This window comes from Camelus ferus, chromosome 16 (genome assembly GCF_009834535.1).
Source record: "Camelus ferus isolate YT-003-E chromosome 16, BCGSAC_Cfer_1.0, whole genome shotgun sequence".
Taxonomy (NCBI): Eukaryota; Metazoa; Chordata; class Mammalia; order Artiodactyla; family Camelidae; genus Camelus; species Camelus ferus.
In genome coordinates this window covers 25,405,559-25,429,143 of record NC_045711.1, presented here as the reverse complement: position 1 = coordinate 25,429,143, position 23,585 = coordinate 25,405,559, and the positions used below count along the sequence as shown (strand labels likewise).

The window sequence follows — 23,585 nt, the reverse complement described above, 5'->3', positions numbered from 1 at the left end:
AACACTTTGGCCTTAAAAAAAAAAGGCTTGAAGGAGTCTAGTACAGAGCATGTGGCCAGGAGCTCCCGAGGGACCTCCCAGAGTGAGCTGGAATCTGCTGGACAGGTGTCAGCAGGGTTCCAAGCTATTACACAGTGGTAACCGGAAGGTTACTTTGGTTACTTGGAGAACCCAGGCTAGAGGGTCTGCGGCATTTTGGTTAAGCTCCATCTTGCAGAGGACTGAGCAGATTCTATAACAGACATTCTGTGGTCATTCAAGGCCACTCAGCAAACAAGTAAAGGACAGAACCCCACCCAGGGCATCTGACCTCAGGCCCTGAACTCCATCCCATTATCCTGCCAGCATGTCCCACCTTGGACCACCAGGGTCCACAGGAAAGGAAGGCTTGAAATAGAAGCTGCCTCAAGCCCCCTTCTGATGCTGAAATTCTAATGCTCAGCTTGGCCCAGGACAAACACCAAAGCACAGCCGATGCCAGTGGGGTCTATTCATTTCCTGATGCAGATTCAAGGCTCTGGCTGCCCAGACACTGTTGGAAAAGGAGGCCTAGTTAGTTGCTGTTAACTAGGGCTCAGGAGCAACATTATCCGCTGGAGATTTGCCTCCATCAAAACCCAACTGCAAGATAGCAACCCCAGGAGAGCAAGCCAAGATTTACTGACACCCAGATGGCTCCAGGAAAGAATCTCCTTTGCTTTCCTTCCCCTTTTATATCTAGTCTCATGCCTCAGATCTTTTTGGATAAAATACTTCACCTCTCCACTGGTTCTACTTTCACTTGCCATTCTGAGAGACATCAGGGTATTTCAGTGGGAGGACACAGAGTGTTTGGGATTTAGTCCTTCTGCTTTTGTGGCTTATTACTAATCTTACAAAGACTGTGTAAACTTCTGAAATGAGTGCATCATCTGAACTTTGCAACTCCTTCCAGTAACAAGAGGGCTGGCACTGGGCCCTGGGCAGTGTGACTGAGACCAAGGGTTGTGACCTGTCACTTCCTTGTCACAGAAACCCTCACCATCTTTGAGAGAGGGCAGCATTCTGTGTGGGGATGCCAGTCCAAGTGACAATCTCATCACCAGGTCCTTAAATACTATAAGGGCACAATTAGGCATTGGTTTGTAGTTTTATTAGGGGAGAGAAATAGTATGAATGTAAGAAGAGCTGCATCAATTTGTTAATTCAGTACAGAATACTGCATAATGCAGACCAGCTCATCTGGTGGCTTTGCTAATTAACATAAGGCAAGGAGACTGGGTCAAGGGTTGTGAAGGACACTCAGAGCCACGTGATGCAAGTGTATTCCTCCTTGGAAGGGAAAAAAAAGACAAACAATGAGCTGTGTGGTTTCGGTGGATTTTGCCATGTTCCCTTTCTTCACTAGGGTGGTGAGTACGGGTGTTTGCTTCCTTATCCTTTATAACATATATATATCTTATGTATGCACCAAATATTTAATAACTTAAAATGAAACAATTAATAAGCTAATCGAATGACAGGACTTGGGGATATCTGGGTTTGTGGCACTGAAGATGGAAAGCATGTTAGAGAAGAGGTGTGAAGCTTCAGAAACTCCCCCAGGAGGGAATTTTTATTCTGGAAGCTGATGTGGGAGGCTTCAGAAACTCCCCAGGATGGAATTCTTATTCTGGAATTTTTATTCTGGAACAAAAGACATCCTTCCTTTCTGCTAAGAGATTTTCTATCACACAAGGGTTCAAAATGTCTCTTCTCTATTTCTGACCCTTAGGAACAGAGTCTTATCCTTTTCCTTAATTCTGAAACCATCCTTGGAGGTTCCTTCAGCAAAACCAGTCAGTCACCCTTCCTTGATGCTAGAACCACACACCCTCAGGACAGGGCCATGGGAGTTTGCGATCACAGTGGACTACTTTGGGGAAGGGCTTGTGCTTGGCAGGGAATCTGACTGATTAAAGGGGCCCTTTTCCCAACTGATGTAGGGCCATGGGGCCCTCATGAGTGACAACGTTAGTCAGTGTTCAGATGAATCATGTTACTAGAGGGCTTTAGGGGGACGCTAGACGCTAGACTACACCAGCTGGGATGTAGTGGGGAGAATCCATGTCTAGAGAACCATGTGAACAAAGTCATTGACTGCCAATCCTGAGTCCATATGTGAGCACCAGCCCTTGACAAAGTATCCATCAATTTGTAGGAGATTACACACACACATCGTAAATCCTTATTGGCATGAAGTTACCAGCTGTCCTTGGGAAACACTGCCTACTATTCTGACTTGGGGTGCTCAAATGTCCCTTCTTTCATGAAACTATGGTCATAACAGATGGTTTAGTAGAAACTTTCTTAACCAATCCCTTTCTTAACCAACTTATTAGGTCAACAAACACCCTTCACTCTCTTGGTGAAACATACTGACTTTACGCCCATGGCAACAGGTAGACCCTCCTGAAGGCCCCTCACTTCTGCTTTGACCTGTTGAGGTGCATGTTTAACAAGAGTCAATCGCATTCAGGCCCAAACTTGTTTAGGCCGGTTACACATGTGAATTATAATTATGCAGTTTAATGAATTCAGCCATAAACTAATCAATTAAGAGTATAAACAGAAAGGATGTTGGCCACTGACATAAGAGTGTAAACAGAAAGAGAACTGTTATTTCTACAAAAAACTAAATTGAATGCTTTGGAAAGACAATAAAAGCATGCTATTTTTTAAAATGTCAAATTAGGAATGAATGAGAATAAAATTTTGGAGGTAAAAACACAAAAATGGAAAAGTGTTTTGCAATCAGATTGCTTCATGAGAATCTAGAATGTCTTGCTCTGTGTTAGGAAAACTGAAACTGGAACTCCAGCACCGGACAATGTGTGTGGTTTGTGCAGAAAAAGCAATACATCCCTTCTTCCAGCAGATCCATAAGCAAAGAAAAGACCTAGGTCTACATCCAAAAACTAGCAAATGACTACACATTCAGATATTTGAGCCAAAGTAAAGCATTTGGAGAAAGAATATATCTTTTTTGTGATCCCTTGATTTAACCAACTTTTCCAATGAATTGATCATTAACAATTCCAATTCCACTTGGAGAAAAATACACTTACTTGGGAAAATAAAAGGCTGACCATTATATCAGTTCCTCCTCATTGAAAAAAATTACTGGTACATAAAATCAACTGATTTTAGCTGTCTGGCCCTTCCAAGGCCAAGTGGCTATGAACTTCATTTTCAAGGTGTCAAGCAAAGGTAGCCTTCAGCCCTGCTTCAATCCAACATTTATCTTAATCATGTATTTTGAAGGTTCCCAGCCCAGCGTATTTTTCTCCCTCAACTGACTCTCAAAAGGGCTCCGTCTTCTGGAAGCCAGAAATATGCACATAGTTCCCAAAAGGAGACTGTCCAAACCCTCCCATTTTTATAAAGTGGAATCATTAAGTGTTAATAATTCAAAAGCTGAAAGAGGGAAACCCCAGGAACTTGAGCCAGGCTATAAATAACTGGGCACTCAACCAGAGCCGGGTGGTTAAATATCTTGGAGTTTGTCTTAACACAATGTGCTTTCCTAGAAAATGGTAAATGCCACCCTCACTCAGGCCAGAGAAACCTTACCTGAACTTTCTCTGTTGCAGTAAAGGTGCAAGTAAGGACCTAAAATCTGCCTTAGCAGAGTCTTTATGGAACAGCCGGATACGGCTGAGACAACACTGGGATACAAATTTATAAATGTTACGAAAACATTTCCTTTCAAACTGCTTGCAAATGCTTCCCTCTCCTCCTCCACCCTGTCTACTTCCCCAGTACGCTCGGGCTTGAACAAACTGGGCTGGATTCAGGGTGGGTTCCTGCAGTCCCAACCCAACACCTAAAGAAACTAAATGCCTCCCGTGAGGACCACCAGGCAGAAATCTACTCTGTAGATTCCAGATGCCTGGAATTTGGGGTAAAAACATTCTCTCCAGCAATACATCTGGCAGACAACATTTTTAAACCTTGAATAAGGCAATGAAAAGTAAACAGAGGGAATCTGTCATTCTAAACTGATTTACTTTTCCTCAGCTCAGCCAGGCTGCCAGAATACTTCCATATCCAACCCATATCACTGTCCAGATAAAGGCAGAAGCAACCAGACTCCAGTCAAATCAAATTGAGCTAGATTCTAGTCTTCTCTGTGTTTCTAGATTTATGTCATAAGTTTCACAACAATACCCTTTACTAGCATCTGTGATAGGTCACCAGAGGAGATGAATTCCTTACTATCCAACAGAAGCTTGCACTGATAGATTCTATTTTGTCCCGGCTGCTTAAAAACTCAACAATAAAGTCTCTTTATGTGCAACAGTTAAAATGGCGTAGTGATGCACTGGCCTCAGGCTTCCTGTTAAGACTTTTATTCATATATGTCAGCTCACTCTAATTTTGCTCTGCTTTGAGCTTTTTCATTTAAATATCTCACTGTAGGCACTTTTTTATTTTTAGTGGAGGTACTGGGGATTGAACTCAGGACCTCGTGTATGCTAAGCATGCTCTCTACCACTGAGCTATACCCAAGAGCCTGGTACCTTTTGCTCTGTAAATCTCAAAACAACTGGGGTCCAAAACAGTTTCACTTTGACCCATCCAGCTTAAATCACCATCCCAAGAATAATTAAGCTTGCTTGGGTTCTGCAGACTTCCCCAGGTTGTTAAAGCTCTTGAGATACTGAGGAATCATCTTCTGGGGGGTGGGAGTGGGAGCAAAGAGCATCCCACGCTGGGATGGCCATCCACCAAGGCCACCTCCCCTAGACCACTTGGTGTCACAGCTGTGAGAGGTCAGGGAAACCCTGGAACACACTGATAATGGCCCACTGAACATTCCTACGGCTCCCATACCTGCTGGGGCCCTTGCCTGTAACCCAAGCATAGCTAGTCCTTTCTTCCCAGATCATGACTCCTTTCCCTTCATCCCAGCCCCAACCAAAAGAAAACTAAACAAAGTAATAGTCCTTTATCCTCCAGCCGGGAGGAATCATGGCTCCTCACCTCTCCCATTTCAGGAGGGGAGAAAGAAGTCTCTCCACTTCATGCCTCTGGGAAGTGGGTCCTGAAATTCCTGTGGCTGCCCAGGTGACCCAGGACTCCCTTCCTAGAATGATGAACACAGGTGTTCCTGCTCCTGAAAGCTCGCCCTGGGTTCCCAAGTCTGAACCATCGTGTTACTTATTCATTCAGTCAACACATGAACATTGAAGAACCCACCACGTACCAGACATGAAACTAGGCACAGGGAATATAGCAGTGAGTGAGACAAAGTCCCCGCCCTCAGGCAGCCTACAGCCTGATGGAGAGGGGGAGACAATTAACCCACACAGCAACAAATAATTTAGCTCATAAAGTAGTGAAGGTAACGTGACAGAGAGAAATCAGAGGCATGGCAGGGGTACTGCTGTTGGGACGGTCTCACCTTGAGAGGCTGAGATGTGATCTTGAAAAGAAGCTAACCATTCACATATCTGTGGGAAGAACATTCTAGAAAGAAGGAATAGTAAGTGCCAACGTCCTGAGAAGGGAGCACATCTTGTTAGAAGGACAGAAGAAAGGCCAGTATGGACAGAGCAGAGCAAGTGAGCGGCAAAGAGGCCGGGGATCGGGTCCTAGGGGCAGGCAGGGACCCATGGATCCCGGGATGGCCATGGGCTGTGGGAGAAGCCACCAGAAGGTTACAAGCAGGGAGTAGTAAGGTCTGTGCTTTAAAAAGATCACACTGGCTTCTGGGAGGAGAAAGGACTCAGGGGCGGGGAACAAGAGAGACTCCAGGCAGGGGCTGGAAGGTGGCTTGGACTAGGCTGGTAACCATGGAGATGACAAGCTGGAAAGGGATTCAGGACATATTTTGAAGGGAGAGCTACCAGGACCTTAGAATAAAGCCAGTAATTCCGGCATCTGTAAATACTCACTGACTATCCCTATTTGAGTAGCTGTATACACACACACACACACGCCTCCTTATATACAGTCTGGGGTGGTGGCCCAGACTCCAGACTCTGGAGCCAAAATGCCCAAGTTCAAATACCAACTTACCCACTTGCCAACGATAAAACTTAGTAAGTCTGAAACCTCTCTGTACCCTGATTCCTCATCTGTAAAATGGGGGCAATAATAAAGGTGCCTTCATAGGGTTGTGGTGATGATTAAATTAGATATTGTAGGTAAAGCATTTAAGGAAGAGTGCCTGCCATGTAGCATAATTTTTTCCTCTTGCTGCTGTAACAAATGACTACAAGTGTAGTGGCTTAATTAAAACAATACAAATTTATACTTCTACAATTCTGGAGGCCAGAAGTCTGAAATCAGTTTAAATCAGCTAAGGTCAAGGTGCCTGCAGGGCTGGTTCCTTCTGGAGGCTCCAGAAAAGGACCCACTCCTCACCTTTTCCAGTTCTTGGAGGCTGCGGCATCCCACGGATCCTGGCCCCGTCACCCCGACCTCTGCTCACGTTGCCCCTCCCCTCTGTGACCTTCCTGCCTCCCTCTTGTAAGGACCCTTGTGGTTATATTTAGGGCTCAGCTGGACAATCCAGGATAATCTCCCCATCCCCAAATCCTCACACAGCCCCTTTTGCCATATAAGGTAAGGTTCACAGATTCTGGGGGCTAGGATGCCAATAACTTTGAGGACCTTTATTCAGCCCATCATACATGGTAAGCAATAAATAAAGATTAATTACTATTATTACCATTATCATCGTGATTACCCCCTCAGCAGTTCCAGTGTGTATCCGTAGTCCCCTCCTCTGTGGGAGAGAAAGGGATGTGGAAAGACCCCTGTCTAACTCCCAGAAGCCCCCTGAGATGAGGCTCTGAGCCCAAACCAAAGCTGGCTGTGATGCTGGCTGCATCAGGCAGAGGCCTCAGTCACTGACTGGTCCCATGAGGGGCTGGAAGCAGAAAGCAGACGAAGCAGGAATGTGCCCACAGGCCTCAAGGAGAGTCAGAGAGGGGCCTGTGGAGCACAGGCTAAGGCTTTCTGATGGTGCTGTATTCCGTGGGCTCCTCATGGCTCCTGCTGGGAACGTGGGTGCTAAGGTACCCCGTGTTGCTGTAGGTTGGCTCCTGATCCAAGGTGTCCAAAGACAGAGCTGCATACGCAATGTGCTCCCTGGGGGAGGGAGCCTGCAATGAGATGTCCTCGGGGTTAGAGAGGCTGGCAGGAGGCTGTGCCACAGATGGAGGAGGCCTTGGAGGGGCCTGGGGAGATAGACCATCCAGGGCTTTTGGAATCTACTCCCAGGCCCTCCAGCGTCCCCTCCCTCCACTCTGCCAGGTACCCTGAGCTCCAGCCACAGCAGAAGACCCCCTCCCTCAGTTCTGTGCTGGGGCAGCGCATTGTGCATGGAATCCCTGGTCACTTGGCCTGTCTGGGTCTCCCCTGATCAGCACGAGGACCGCGTCTGACCCGGCTCTGAGTCTCCCAGTGCTGAGACCTGCTATGGAGGCACTTTCAAAGGCCAAAAACTAGCGGGAGCTCTGTAGGCAGATCTTTCAATGGCTGCAGCTTCACCCAGCGCCCACCCTCCTCCTCTGTGCCCACATGGGCCGGAGAAAGCCCATCTTCAAAGGAGGGGGCAATGGCAGGTTTTGTCTGAGCCCCACAGCAGCCCCACCAAGCACATACCATGGTGACATACTCCACTTCCACTTGGTTGGCCTGAGCAGAAGAGGAGGAGCTCCTGGAGGCCTTCTTCCGGGAGGAAACAGAGGAGTTTCCAGTCTGCTGAAGGCTCAAGTTTGCGTAGCAGATGTCGCTCTCCAGGGGCTGAAGCACCTAGGAGAGGATGCACAGGTTTCTCTTCCAGGGAGGGGCACCTGGCTCTCTGCCTCCCCAGGACCCTATCTCTCAGCTTCCTCTACAGTCCCCACCTCCTCTGTCTCCCACGCCTGCCCCCTCCCGGCCCTCCTCCCTTCTGGCTGATTCCAGCATCCTCCCAGGGCCCTTGCCCAGGCAGTGCAGCTGGATTGTGAGTATATGGACATTTTGGCACAGGGTTTGTTGGATACATTTGGATCTCTGTGTTCCTGGGAGATGGAAAATGAGGAAGGAGGGAAAGGAGCTGGCTGATGTCTCTGGTCTGAGCTCGGGGACGCTCTTACCTGCTCTGCGGACATCCCAGCAGCTAAAAGACAAAAACAATTAGAGTTAGAAAGCCCATCCAGTGACTCACAGGCGTGCTCAGGTCTGAGGAAGAGAAAGGATGAGGTTCCAGGCTCAGAGAAAGGAGACTGGTTCTAATTCTGACTCCTCAGATGACACACTCTGGGACATTGGTCACTTCACCTCTCTGAGCTCTGAGCTTCCATTTCTCCATCTAAAAAGTGAGACCTTGGCCCACCTGTTCTCCCCATCACAGAACTATCAGCTGCTCAGGTGGCCCTGCCAGCTATCAACTCCCCTGGGATGCGGCTCAGCCCACAACCTCTGCTGGAAGTCCTGCCTGTAATTCCACCATTTCCCCACCTGATTCGTCATTCAGGGGTCAACTCAAAGTCACACCTGCCTTCCCCAGCCCCCCAGGCTGTTGAATCCCTCCCTCCCCAGCTCCCAGGGCACTTGATTTATGACTATGTCATCACGCTCATCCCACTGAATTCTGATTAGTCTCCCGGGGCGGTGTGGGCTGCTGAGTGGCCAAGCCTTTTTCTCCTGTGCTTTCCTGGTGCGCTGGCCGTGCTCCACCAGTACAAGTTATCTGCGGAGACAGGATTGCTCCAAGCTGCCCTCTAAGTGGTTCACTGTATGGACCAGTTTCAGGTGCTCTCTGGTTCCTATTTCTTTCTGTCCCTGCCCTCCCCCTGCCACCCTTACCCCTCCTGCTTTACAGACAACAAAGAAACACCTTCAGCAGACGACACCTAAACACCCTCGGCTCTTAGATACCGAGGGGGGCAGAATGGACTTAGAACTTAGATCACGGACAGTACATTTGGGAGAAGATGTGATGAACAAGAGTTAGGCTCCCCTCTTCCCAGACCACATGATTCCCCAGGCTGTGGGGGAGGGAGCCGTGTTACTTTACCACTGGGCCCCGTGAGAGCTTAGGTCCCAGTGGGTTCTGAGAAAAGGAAGAGGTGCAATTACTGTAAGAATGTGGAAGTGGAGCCAGACAGGAAAAGGGTTTGGCTGAGGCCAGACCTCGTGATTGACGAGTGCAGGCTCGTGAGCAGACGCCCTTCCTGAAAGGGCAAGTTTACACAGAGCAAGTAGGGCAGCCTGAGAAAGGGCCAGGGCAGAGGAAGAGCAAGACTAGGAGTTGCCACCGAGCTTTCTGCTGAAACCCAGAGGACTGTGTATGTGTGGGTACCTGCACATGCGTCTGTCATTTGTGAGCTCACCTGTGTGTGCAGGCACACATGTCCAGGCACCATGTGTGCATTCGAGTGTGTGCTATGTTGTGTGTGCAGGCATGCACACATGGGTACACGTGTTTGTGCATGTGCGTACATTCACTCGTGTGTGTATACATCCATGTGTGTCTGTGTGTGTGTGTGTGTGTTTCTCTCTGTCCCTATGTCAGCTCAGTACCTCCTTGGCAACCACACGAATTCTACTAAAGTGTCTGGGTACCCTAGCAGGGCTGCTAGTCTAAGACCATTGCCACCTCTGCCAGCAAGAGTCAAACCAGGAAACAGACAGGGAGGCTGAGCAGAGAGGCGAGAAGAGCAAGGAGGGAATACAAGGCAGATCTAACCCCAAACCTCGTGGGCTCACCTACAAGCTCCAGACCTCCCTCCGGCCCCATCAGACTACCAGCTGCCATGGCCTTTGGGACAGCGTCCCCTCCAGACTGTGTGACCAGATGGCTCCCGAATGATCATGCTGGCCATCAGCCCCACACACTTCCCCACACATTTCCACCCAGCCCAGCCCCAGCCCAGTGACAGCCAGGTCCCTTCACCTTTCTTCTGTCGCTTCATCATTCTCCAAGCCACGAGTGAGGCCACCACCAACAGAAACAGCAACACAGCAAAGATGAGGGGAATGAGGACGCTGAGATTCATGAAGACACTGCTGCGAACAACAGAGGATGCTTCATGCACCCCAGCCCCCCTCCCGCCTTTGGCCTTATCCCACCCAACTGGTAGCAGTGTCGGACACGCACCACTAGACCTTTTGACTTACAGGCCTGTGGTTTCCAGCCTGGGAACCCCCACTTCTGGGTGCCCTCAAAGATGTTTTTTTAAAAAAAGGAGAGGAGGGTTCCACAAAGTGTTTCAATGGGTCTAAAAGCCAAGGAGAAATTTTATGGCAACAGGTTCCGAAAAGGCCTCCCTGCTTCTACACTGGCCTCCACACTGGTGGGACAGTGTCCCTTACCCTGTCATCTGTGTTCACTCAGAACCTGGGAAGGTGACTTCTTTGGAACTAAGATCTTTGCAGATGTCGTCAAGTTAAGATGAGGTCATACTGGATTAGGATGGACCTTAATCCAATGACTGGTGTTCTTATAAAAGGGAACTTGGGGAACACAGACATACAGGGAGAAGGCCACGTGGTGACAGAGGCAAAGACTGCACTGATGCTGTCACAAGTCAAGGGAACCACCCGAAGCCAGGAAAGAGGACTGGGACAGGGTCTACACTGGAGCCCCAAGAAGGAGCCAACCCTGCCGACAGCTTGATTTCATTTCTGGCTTCCTGAGCTGTGAGAGCAAGTGAGAGGAGCCCCCAGCATTCCTGAGCCGGAGACAAGCTCTGGCTGGGACCCAGGACCACAGAGGGTCCCGCCGTCGGAGGAGTGGGCCACCGGGAACAGCACAATCTGAGCTGGCTTACCTGCCGCCGTTGGAGGGGTGGCCTCTGGTGTCTCCCGTGGTGACTGGCGCTGTGAACGTGGTGGTAGTGGAGGTGGTGGTCGGCACTGCAGCTGGTGCTTGGCGTACAGACCAGATTACCCACTGCTCGGCCTGCTCACCCGCCCCCAGCCCTGCCCGTGGCTCTGAACCTGGGGGATGGGGGGAGCACGGGCTGCCCTGGCCTGAGGATTCTGGAGCAGGGCCACGGCAAGGGGCCTATAGCCTGGACCTTCACATTTCCCTGGCCTCTAGGAGCCTCAGAGCCTCAGAGGCAGGTGGGGCTGGCACAGGTCCAGGGAGGACACCAAGCAGAACCTGGAAGGTTAGAGGGGCCCAGGGTTGCCCCAGGACACGGGCAGCTGGAGTTCAGCTGAAATTTAGATACTCCAGCTGCTTATGACCAGGCCTCGGCCAATGCCCCCCCCCCATCTTATGCATCCAGCAAGGAGAGGAGCAGGATGGGGGCTTCCCCGGGGGGTAACACACCCAAGACCTGTGACTTCAAAGGTCAGGACCAGCCCTGAACAAAAGCATAGGGTTCAGGAAGAGCCTTTACTTGGGGCAAGTTATTAGGCTTCTAAGATGGGGATGCGTATTTCTCAGGAATATTGTCAGGATTCAAGGAGACAATGATCGTGCTGTGCTTTGCAAGTATAACGTGCCTCAAGGGCTCCGGGTGTGGTGGGGGCTCTGTTGGCTGTGTGCCCGGCCCCCTTGACACAGGTGCCCTGTGAGCTGGTGCCAGCCTGCCCAAGGGTCAGCGGAAGGAGAGCCCAACAGATAGACTCATTCGCACCAAGGCACTGAGACCCCTGAGCCAACGTGCCCAGAAGCGTTTGCATTCTAGAAGGACTTAGGAAGAGAACATCCTTAATCCCGTATGTGTAAATGGCTCAGGATGGGATTTCAGCCACCAGGAATGCAGCCCTTTGACTGTGGAGGCCTTTTCAGACCCCAGGAATTAACCACAGCACCCCCGCTGTGCTGGGTCTCTTTCTCTGGGACTGGATATGGAACAGGGGGTGGGAACAGGAGCTATGAAGTCCCAGTCCCAAACTTCAGAAGGGGCAGGAACCCCTGGGCACCAAAGCTCCCAGGAAAGCATTGGCAGGAATTGGGGTCTCTGGGTCCATGGAAGAGGGTCCCTTTTGCCCATGGGCTGAAACTGGGACCATCATATTTATCTCCTTGGGCAAGAGACTCAGGCACTGACTGTGCCAAGGGAAAAATAATGTGCCAAGAAGGGCTTGATCCCATCCCGGAGGAGGCCCTGGGAGCCATGAGAGCATCTAAGGGAAGCCCTGTCCCTCCCCATCCCAAGTGGCCAGTGGGGGTCCTATGAGACCTCAGGACTCACCCACCCCCTGTGACAGTTCCCTCTGCATGACAGTTAAGTCACCTAAGATGGACCCCAGGGACCAGGACAGGGCAGGCCCTGAGAAGACACATCCACACATACACATACTCTTACCTGGGTCAACGGTCACTTCAATTTGGACCCCCAGGTCAGTTCCAATTCTCTCAATCCCACACCAGTAAGTGTCTGCATCGTTCAGCCTGAGCTTCTCCATGGTCACAGTGAACGAGCGATTTTTCTGATTGTCCTTGATGGACACACGGTCCTTCTTCACCTCCTGCTCTGATCCAGTGGTTTTAACAACGAACTTGCAGCTGTCCCAGTCAGCTCCTCGACACCACCACTTCACATAGAGCTCCCACCCAGGGCCGTATTGACACTGCACAGTCAACGAGTCCCGCTCCAGGCCACTCACTGCTTTTGGACCCGTGATGGCAGCTGAACCTGGAAAACACAAACCATGCACCTGTCACCTCCCACCCTGAGGGCAGGGCCACAGCCTCCTGCATTGTGGAGAGTTTCACTAGACCTAAGGGCCTGAGTAAAACTGAAGAAGGGAATATTCCTTACACATGAAGACATTTCGTCCTTCAAACTTCCACTGGGTCAAGCCACCAGGAAAATCCTATAAAAGCGCAACCACAGATCTCAAGGAAACAAAATGTTGACACTGAGCAATAATAGCTTCCTGTAGTTCACCCCTTCTCCCTGTGTATGCCCAGGAAGTCTTTATATTTCAATTAATTTTTGTTTGTTGGTTTTGCGATCGTCTGTGTTATGCTGGCCTGATGGGGAGGAAAGACCAGAGGACCCATTTCCATGGAAGATGATTTTGTACTGATGACCTCAGAGGTCCAGGTGAAGAGGCCCCATCACCCAGCTGTTCCTAAGAGAAGCTGTTCCTAATGGTTCTAATTGCTTCTAGTGGTTCTACGATAAACCACCCTGGCAGGAACGCCTCTGAAGTCGACCAAAACAGGGATGCCAGTTGGCCCCCCACACTGTGGAATCCACATCACACAGGTCTCGTCGTCTTCCCATCGAATTGCTTTGGTTCCTTTGTCAAAAAGCAAATCTGTGAGTTATTGATGGATTTCCCATTCTGTTCCGTTGATCCATTTGTCTGTCCTTATGCCAATCCATTCTGTCTTGAACACTGTAACTCTGCAGTAAGGCAGGTATCAGAGTAAAGCAGCATTTTCTTATATGTTCTTCTTCTTTCCTTCACTTCCTCACCCTTGAAAGACTCAGGATACAGAGCGTTGTTTCTTTACTGTAAGAAAATAACACTCACACAAGATGGAAAATGGCAGCGGTCACTAGGTCTCAGCATCAGACCCTGGGAAGTAGCGAGGACCATGGCAATCCAGAGAGCAGATACCCCAGGCAGAGGCACGGCCCCGTCCCCCTCAGGCCGTTGTCCTCATGCAGGAGGCAGGCAACATAATTTCGAATCTTTTCATTTTTCTGCAGTAGCCCAAAATCTGGGTTTGGGGTTGGAACCTCTCGATTTTAAACCATTGGCTTATTTAGAAGCAGCAGCGATCCAGCCTATCACAAATTCTGTCTGCCGGCCGAACATGCTGTCCAGGCTCAACTCAGACCCATCCTCCTAAGGGAGGTTCTTTCTGTCATTTCCTTTGTGCATCTTTATCAGGATTAATAGTAGAGACCTGCTACTTTCACACAATTGACCTGGCAGACTTCCATTTTTTGGTGCTCTGCGATCACAACACAAAGAGTGCAAAGGAATTTTTGTTTCTTTAGGATCTTAAAAATTTGTCCACAAAACTATCTGGCAAATCTTTATTGGGGCAAATTCTTTGACTACTTAAATTTTTTTTCTCCGTGAATATTGACTTATTCAAGTTTTTTTTCTCATTCTTTAATAAATTATATTCTTTTGTTTTCTTTTTCCCTCAAAGTTACCTATTTTCTGGAGTACGTGTTAGCCTAAAATTCTGCAATTATAAAGCATCCTCTTACAATTAAACTTTTGATACCTATTATAATAACAAATTTTGATTACACACGCTGTTTATTTTATTGATTACATGTGCCATAATATTCCCTTCCTCACTGATTTTCCCCCTTCCTACTTTTTTCCTGTGTTAAACCATTTTGAGATTTAGTTAGTAAATTTTGCTGTTTTTATTTCCTGAATTATTAATTTCTCACATGTATAATTTCATTTCCTTGAGATTACTGCTTGTTATCTTTTCCTAATTTGCTAAGTCAAAGACTGTGATAATTTTCTTCCTTTCTAAAATTAACTGAAGTGCATATAAGGCTAAGGATTTACTTTTTTGCCCACTTTTAAACTTGAGATATAATTTCCTATCATAGATTTTATCTTTGAAAGTGGTCAGTGGTCTTTAAGATATTCACAAAGTTGTGCAACCATTAACTCTATCCAATTCTAGAACATTTTCATCACCTCAGAAAGAAACCCTGTACCCATTAGCAGTGATTTCCCCACTTCTGTCTTCCCTGAAGCCTTTGGCAACCACTAATCTACTTTCTGTCTCTATGGATTTGCCTTTCTGAACATTTCATGTAAATGGAATCATGCAGTGTACCACCTTTTGTGTCTGGCTTCTTTCACTTAGCATAATGTTTTACAGATTCACCCATGTTATGATGTGTCAGCGTTTCATTCCTTTTTATGGCTGAATACTATTCCATACTATGGATATGCCACATTTTGCTTATCCTTCCATCAGTTGATGCCATTTGGGTTGCTTCTACTTTACATACCACTTTGGAACACTGTAAAAGTGGTTTTCTTATAAAACAAATCATACATCTGGAAATTCTACTCCTAGGTATTTATCTAAGAGAAGCAAAAACAAATGTCCACAAAAAAAAAAGAATTTTCATAGCAGCTTTATTCATAATAACCACAAATTAGAAGTAACTCAAATGCCCACCAACAGGAGAATAGATAAATGGTGGCATATTCACAGCAATGGCATACTATAAAATAATAAGATACAATGAATTAGTGACATACAAAACGACATGGATGAATCTCAAAAACATGCTGAGTGAAAGATCAAAATAGAACACCCTTCATGATCCCACTTACGTGAAGGTGCACATCAGGCAAAGTAACCTCTGGTGACAGAAATTACAGCAGTGATTCAGTGGGTCAGGGAAAGACTAGAAGGCACTAAGGAACTCTGGGTGATGGAAATGTTCTGTGTCTTGATAGGAGTTACAAGTTACATGCATCTGTTGAAACTCATAGAATTGTACACTTAAAACCTATACATTTTACTGTATGTAAATTATACCTTCGTTTAAAAGAGTCTTGTGGGATGCATCTAGAGTTATGCTTAAGGACATTTTATGGTATTAAATGCATATGTTAGGGGAAAAAAGGGCTTAAATTTAATAAGTTAAATATGTATGTCAAAAGTTAAAAGAACAGAAGGAGAAGTGGGAGGAAAGAAGAAAGTAGAAGAAAGGAAATAATAAAGTTTTTAAATTTAATTAACTAGTTTATTTGGGTTTATTTATTTAATTAACTACTTTTTTTTTTTTTTTTTTAGTGGAGGTCCTGGGGATTGAACCCAGGACCTTGTGCATACTAGGCATGTGCTCTACCACTGAGCTGTACCCTCCGCCAAAATAATGAGGTTAAAAAAAATCAATGAAGTAGAAAAAAAGATATAATAAGGAAAAATCAACAAAGCCAAAAGTTGGTTAAAAGTAAATAAATAAATAACCCTAGTAAGATGTTCGTGATAGAAAGAAAGAGAACTAAATGATGAATATCAGGAATGAAAATGGGGACATCACTACGTATCCTGCACACCTTAGATAATAAAAGGATAAGGTAATAATGGGATAGGATACTAAAAGGACATCTAAACAAGATTATGCCAGTAAATTTGAAATTTTAGGTGGAATAGGTGCTCAGCAAAAATAATACAAAATGCTAAAATAGCACAAAAAGAAACAGAAAACATGAATAATCTTACAGCTACTTAAATAAATCAAATCCATTATTAAAAATCTCCACAAAAGAAAACTCCAGACCCATACAGCTTCAATGGAGATAGCTAGGAAACACTGAAGGAAGAATTAATGTCTATCCTACACCAAAAAATTCTGGGACAAAGGAAAAGAGGATGCAATCCCAAATGCACTCAGTGAGATTAGCATAATCTTGATGCCAAAATCTGACAAGGGCAGAGCAAGAAAGAAATATTACAGACAGATATCACCTATGAACATTAAGTGCAAAGTCTGAAACAAAAAAATCACCATGCTGAATCCAGGGACGTTTAAGAAGGATAATGCATCATCACCAAGTTGGGTTTATGCCAAGAATGCAAAATTGTTTGGCTGTTAGATAATCAACGAGTGCAATGTGCCTCATTAACAGAGTAAAGGAGAAAAACCATATGAGCATCTCAACAGATGCAGACAAAAGTATCTGAGAGAATTCAACACCTATTCATGGTTTTTCAAAACTCCTAGCACAATAAGAGTAGGACTTCCTTTATCTGATAAAGATTATCTATTAAAAGCCTCAGCAAATACCACAATTGCAAGACATTGGTGTGCTTTATAATAATGTGTAAACCTGGACATTGATTCTGTATCCACATATCACTGTATATGTGATATTTTCTACAATGAAGAAATTTTTAAGATAAACCAACAGCCAAATTATTTTTAACAGTGAAATACTATAGACGTTCCAAATGAAATCAAGAACATGATTTCCATATATGTATATATAATGAGTTCCCAATATATATAGTAACTTGATGTTGGAAATTCTGGCCAATGTAATGAGACATGGAAAAATAGCATATAATTATTGGGGGGAAATAATAACATTTAGAGACAAATTTTAAATCTAAGTTTAAAAGTATTTTAATTTATAATGGAATTTAATAGAGTGGCTAAATACCCAATAAATATATTAAAATAAATGGCTTCCCTATAAACCAGTAATAAGTAGTTGGAGAGTGAAGTGGAAAAGTGCTCACTTACAATAGTAATAAAGTTACATTAAATACCTAGGCATAATCTTAACAGAAACAATCAGGGCTTACAGAAAAAAAAAATCATACACAAACACAATGAAATTTTCTTGACAGATATAAACTTTTAAATATAAAAGAAGAGCTATATTATGATCCTGAATAAAAATGCTGTTTATTGTAACAATTTACCTTCTTCCCAAATAAACTTATATATTTAACTCCAAAATCCCTGGAACATTTTTGGAACATGTACATTTTTTCAGATAATCTCTATCCATACACATGTGTGTATCTGTGTGTGTATTATACATAATAAATATTATATAGAATATATTATACTGGATATTATTTGAATAAATGAACAGACAAGAATTTTTAACATCTTAAAGATGAGTAATGAGGAAGGACTTGCCTTCCAGATAGTAAAATGGTACAGCCCATAATAAAGAAACCAGCATGGAATTCTAACAAGACTAGACAAACATATCGGTAGAACAGAGTCAATAGTCTAAAAACAAACCTAGTCTATTTAAGAAATTCACAGATAACCATAGAAGACTAAAAAGATAAGCAGGGAAGGGAAAGTTTAGGACGTAACCCTATCCTGTCACCTCTCAGTATGCTCCATTTAGGTAAATTCAGAGAGATTAAGGAGGTCAGCATAAAACAACACAACATTTTTTAAACTGGAAGAAAGTACAAGAGAATCTTTATACAATTCTGGATGACAGGGAGAACTTTCTAAACTTAAAATTAGTGGACTGACTGCATCACACAAGAAAGAGTCAGTGAATTTGACTATATGTAGCTATACTATATATTGCATATATAGTAGTATATATGCAAATGTAGCTCTTGGAAAAACCAATTTTTAAAAAAAGGACTGAGGGGGAGGGTATATACGTCAAGTGGTAGAGTGCATGCTTAGCATGCACAAGGTCCTGGGTTTAATCCTCAGTGCCTCCGTTAAAAAATTAATAATAAAATAAATAAATAAATAAACCTAACTACCTACTCCCCTGCAAAAAAAAATTTTTTTTAATTTTAAAAAGGACTGAAAAGGCAAAGAACAGACTGAGAGATATACTTAGAACACATAACACAGAAAAGGCTTAATAGTGGTTCTCTTGATGAAGAGTGTATACAAGAAAAGCGTTAAGACCCTATTCAGAAAATTGATGAGCAGTAAGAGGAGGCAAGTCACGAAGAGGAAATTCAGTGGATAATAAAACTCAAATATCTAATTTAAGTAATCTAGCAAATAAAAAATGTGGAAGACACGCCATTTTTCAGACATCCAACCAACCAAGTTTTAATGACTCACGTTTTGCTGACGTGGACGGGATGGACTGGGCACTCGGAAAAGCTGCTGGAAGGAATATAACTGATTCAACCATACAGAAAGCAATAAGGTAGTTGTGGGCATCAAACACAGTCATGCCCTTTGCTCCAGTAACTATGCTTCTAGGATTTGGTCCTCAAAAAATAACCAGAGATGCTAACAAAAAAGTGTGCCCAAAGATTTGTTACCAAATAATTTACAATAGCAATAAGAAAGGAAACAAGGTTAACATCCATCAATTAGGAAAATGATAAAGTATATAATGAAATACAATGCACTGATAATTATGCTTAGAAATATTTTTAATTATGAGGAAAATTCTCGTGTGAAGTGAAAATGAGAGTTTTTTTTAACGTCATGCACAGTAAAATCTCAACTAACTTTTAAAATAGGCATAGAAAAAAAAAGATTAAAAAGAAATAAACCAAGATGTTAACAACTGGTTGCCTTGGGCATTAAGGCAGATACAAGGTTCTTTATTTTTACTAATTTCTTCATTTTTTTCCTGTACTTTCCTAAGTGCCAACAATGAGCATTTATTATTTCCAAATCATAGTGGGGAGAAATAAATGCCTGGATAGGGCTGTTTAATAGTGTGATAGGCAACCTAAACCTCACATGGCAAAAAAGGAACTTTGCAGATGTAATTAAATTAAGGATCTTGAGATGGAGAGATTATCCTGGATTATCTTGGTGGCCCAATATAATCACAAAGGTCCTTATCAGAGGGAGGCAGGAGGGTCAGAGTGAGCAAAAGAGAGGTGACAATGGAGCAGAAGCTGGAGTGATGTAGGGCCACACGCCAAGGAAGGCGGGCAGCCTCCGGGAGCTGGAAGAGTTGAGGAATCGGATTCTGCCCCCAGAGTCACCAGGAGGCATGCTGCCCTGCTGACTCATCTTAGAATTCTGATCATTAGACTGTAACATTATAAATGTGTGTTGTTTTAAGCCACTAAGTTAGTAATGTTTCCCAGCAACCCTAGGACTCTGATGTAGACAGCCATTGCATCTTTGGTTGCCATGTCTCAACTGAGCATTTAGTATTAGGTCTGCCCCTTTTACTCTCTATCCACTCACATCTTCAACCCTTCCATCCAGGTGCCCACTCCCCATGAACAATGGCAGAGTACTGCTGTCAGAACCCTCCCGCACAGGGGCAGCCCAGAGCTCCAAGAGGCAGCACCCTCATCATGCATGGTTACTCTCAGCCCAGATGATGGGGACTAATCCCCGATCAAGTGGAAGCTGAGCCCCAGTGGGGAGGTGACTGGCTCGCGGTCTAACAGTCAGGACTGGACCTGCCTCTAGCACAGCAGGGGACGTCAGCTAGTCTGGCTCTGGATCAGCACACTTGCGATCTTGTCCATCTCTGCCACCACTTATGGTGAGGCTTCATTTGGGAAAGGCAGCTGATTTTTCTGTGAAAAACTTACGGTAATTGAAAGTCTCTCTCTTTTCTCACAGAAAATGAATGCTGTAAAGCTCAGTGGGAACTTCCTGGTTGATTTGTGTGTGTGTGTACTTTTAAAACAGTGAACTCTTCAGAAGAGGGAAGCAGTGCTGGTTAAATGTGCTACTTGCAATCAGAATTTCCATGGGAGATGCTGGTGACAGGTGGCACAGAAGTTCACACTGGCAACTGGGTTCCTACTAGCACACAGCTGTGTCTGTTCCGCTTCAGAGAAAAATTCCCACTCTGCCTCGAGATCATTCCTAAACCAAAGCATGCAAGCACACACACCCACACTACCCAAAACTGCTCACCATCAAGTTCCCCTGTTCCCAGGTGTCAGAGGGGAACAAGCAGTCCCTTAAGTGCATTCCTTGCTTTTCAGTTTGTCTCCTAACTTCTCACCCAAAGTCTACCTTCTCCGTTTCTACCCCAAAACTCTAGGCTGAGCCACACATCTCTCTCCTCCCCTAAGACCTTTTCCCCAAATAGTTAATAGTAGCCTCCCAATCGGCCCCAGCAGGCGGTTGCGAAGCGAGTAAGGACGTCACAAGGCCTTTCGGTTCCTTAGCCGTACCAAGGCCAAGCTCATTTCCACCACAGAGCCTTTGGGCTTGCTCTTCCTGTGCCTGAAAAGCTGTCTCTGATCTGAAGTGCCTGCTCCTTCTTGTCTTCCAGGTCTCAGCTCAGATGGCTCCTCCTCAGGGGGCTCCTTGTAAGCCCACCCTGTGGAAGGCACTCCCACCGGCCCGTGAGTCTCCCTCACTGTGTCAGGGGTCTAGCTCAGCTTTGTTCGCAGCACCTATCACTGCTTGGAAGTATCATTTTCATGTCCATGACTGATGGGATGAATAATCAAATTAGACCACATGAAAGAGTCATAGGTCACATCGGGGTGTCTGGTTGCCCTGAATATCCCATTCTGGAGCCTCAGATCCACAGGTGACCACAGAACGGCAAACGCCACCCAGCAACTTTCCTCAGAACTTGACTGCTCCTGGCTCTTCTCTCTGCTCCTTGATTATTTCCTTATTGAGATATAATTCATATACCATGAAATTCACCCTTTTAAAGTGTAGAGCTCAGTGGCTTTGTAGAACTTTCACAAAACTATGCAAACGTCACCACCAATTCCTGAACAGTTTCATCAGCCCAGAAAGAAACCCCATACTCATCAGTGGTCCCTCTCCCTTACTCCCTCCCCCGGCCCCTGGCAACATAATAATCTACCTTCTGTCCCTATGAATTTACATATTCTAGACATTTCATATGGGTGGAATCATACAATGTATGGCCTTTTGTGTCTGGACTCTTTCACTGAGCTTAATGTTTTCCAGGTTCATCCAGGTCATAACATGTGTTAGTATTTCATTCCTTTTTATGGCTGAATAGTATTCCATGGTCTGGGTATGCCACATGTTACTTATCCATCCATCGACTGATACACATTTAGATTGTTTCCACTTTTTGGCTGTTATGAATTATGTTGCCATGAACAGTTGCATACAAGTTTTTCACATGGATAAATGTCTTCACTTCTCTTGGATATATACCTAGGAGTGGAACAGCTAGGTCATGTGATAACCACCTGTTTAACATTTTCAAGAATGTCAAATTGTTTTCCAAAGTTGCTGCACCATTTTACATTCCCACGGGCAACATCCTCTCCAGTTAATGTTAAGACTCTCAATTATTCAGTTCTAAGAAAGCGGAACTAGAAAGATTTGGTCAGGGGGCAATCATATTGTTCCCTCTCCGTTAGATGCATTCACTCATTCAACTAATACTTACTATTTGTCTAATCTACACCTACTATGGCTGTAGGCACAAAAATCCCAGCCCTCCTGAAATTTACATTCTTTCAAGGCAGGGAAAGGAAGAGGACAAACAATGGAGAAAAACAATGCAAAAGTATTGCTATTTTAATTGGAGTCATCAATGAAGGCCTCAGTGACAAGGAAAGATGTGAATGATATGAGGACTGGAGGCTGTGGCTATCTGAAGAAGAGCGCTATGGGCAGTTTGAACAGCAAGTGCAAAGGCCCTGAGGCAGGAGTGTGTCTGGCATGATCAAAGAACATTTAAGAGGCCAATGTGGCTGGAGTGGGTTGAGCCATGGGGAGCAGAGTAGGAGATTAGAGAAATGATGTGATGAGGGGACCCAGATGGTGAGCATCTTGTAGCCTCTGTAAGGACTTTGGATTTTCACTCTGAGTAGGATAGGAAGTCATTGGAGGGTTTTGACTAGAGGAGAGAGAGGCTCTGGCTTACATTTTCAAAATATCAGTATGGGATATGAGAGGAGAGACGGATACTCCTAGGTTTTGCCTGATCACCTGAAAAGATGGAGTTGCCGAACACAGGATGGGAGAGGAAGGGACTTGAGGGGTGAAGATGTGGTCAGGTCATATTTGAAATGTCAACATCTGAGTGAAATTGTCAAATGGACAATTGGATAGAAGATTCTTGAGTTCAGGGAGATGTCCAGGCTAGGGATACAAAATCAGGAGTCATCTGTATAGAGACGGTATTTAAAGCCAAAGAGAAGATGAGATCAACAAGAGAGTGACTCTAGATAGAGAAGGCGCCCAAACACTGAGCTCTGAGGCCCCCCAGCATCCCTTTAATCAAAATGGTACCCTTCAACTTCAAGTTGACTTCAACCTCCATCTCTGTTCACCTCTCAGCCCCTCCTCTCCTCTTCTTCTACCAAGCTTACCTCCTCTTGCCATTTCCGTTTCTTCAGCAACTTCTACTGTTTCCTTCTACCCCTAAAAGTCTAGAATCACCTCTCTCTCCCCGTCTGCTTCCCTTCCTTCCAGGCCCCCTTCACCCTCACTCCTTCCCCAGAGCCTTCCCTTGCTCATCACACATTCCAGAAGGTGACCATGCTGGAACGAGTATTCACCAGCCCTGCTGAGCAACCAGGGCTCCTCTGCTTTTCCCTGACTAGGGAACCCATCTATGTGCCCATTTGAATTATCAGCCCCTGGGTGGTCAGGAGTTATGCCTGGTGCTGGTTTCATTATTAAGACCATGCTCCATATTTCTGCGTTGGCAACCATGGGCACTGAAACACCGAGTGAGGGAGTGAGTGGATGAAACACAAAGGCTCATGACTGGGAGGAACTACTTAGAAACGGGGTTGGTTTCTCAGTAGGTCACCTTGCTAGATCCCCTCCCCTACTCCGCCAGCCACTTCCTCCTGCCCAGTAAGCTTTCCCCATGAATGCAGACCCAGGGCCCACTCACCTGAAAGCCAGAGGATGAGAAGGAAGAGCAGAAGCAGGTGCATCTTCTCTTCACACAGGTCCCCCTTGGTGGAGCCTCTCAGCAAGAACCAACTACAGCCTCCTTCATCTTCCAACCCTTCTGCTTTCGCTCACTCTCGCTCTTACACTTCCTCCTTCAGTCCCTTCCCACTGGTGAATAACTAAAAGAGGAAGGAAGTGGAACGGGTGAAATTTCAATGCAGTTAGCAATGCAAGAAGAAATTATGAATAAATTCTTGAGAAATACCTCCCTGTCCAGAGCCATGGTGGGTTTTCTAAAAGGAGAAACTTTGTGACGCCTTCTTGGTCTTGAAGTTTGCCGACCCACCAGGTCCAACCAGCTCTTACTTA

The 23,585-nt window shown here is 45.4% G+C and overlaps 1 protein-coding gene across 7 annotated transcripts; it reads right to left on the bottom strand.

Annotated features, from left to right (window-relative positions):
- Positions 1-6,626: 6,626 nt before the first annotated feature.
- CD300LF (CD300 molecule like family member f) lies at positions 6,627-23,376 on the bottom strand. Of its 7 annotated transcripts, none has more exons than XM_032456893.1 (8): positions 23,215-23,376; positions 18,495-18,539; positions 12,282-12,611; positions 10,791-10,887; positions 9,914-10,026; positions 8,112-8,134; positions 7,636-7,785; positions 6,627-7,208 (listed from the first exon to the last, which is right to left on the bottom strand). In XM_032456893.1, exons 1-8 carry the CDS (start codon positions 23,255-23,257, stop codon positions 6,978-6,980), a joined length of 1,032 nt encoding a protein of 343 aa, XP_032312784.1. In that variant the 5' UTR covers positions 23,258-23,376; the 3' UTR covers positions 6,627-6,977. The 7 variants fall into 7 exon arrangements, with proteins under 7 accessions (XP_032312784.1, XP_032312786.1, XP_032312788.1 ...); XM_032456895.1 differs by having other exon boundaries at positions 9,914-10,023; XM_032456897.1 differs by having other exon boundaries at positions 10,791-10,839.
- Positions 23,377-23,585: the final 209 nt, after the last annotated feature.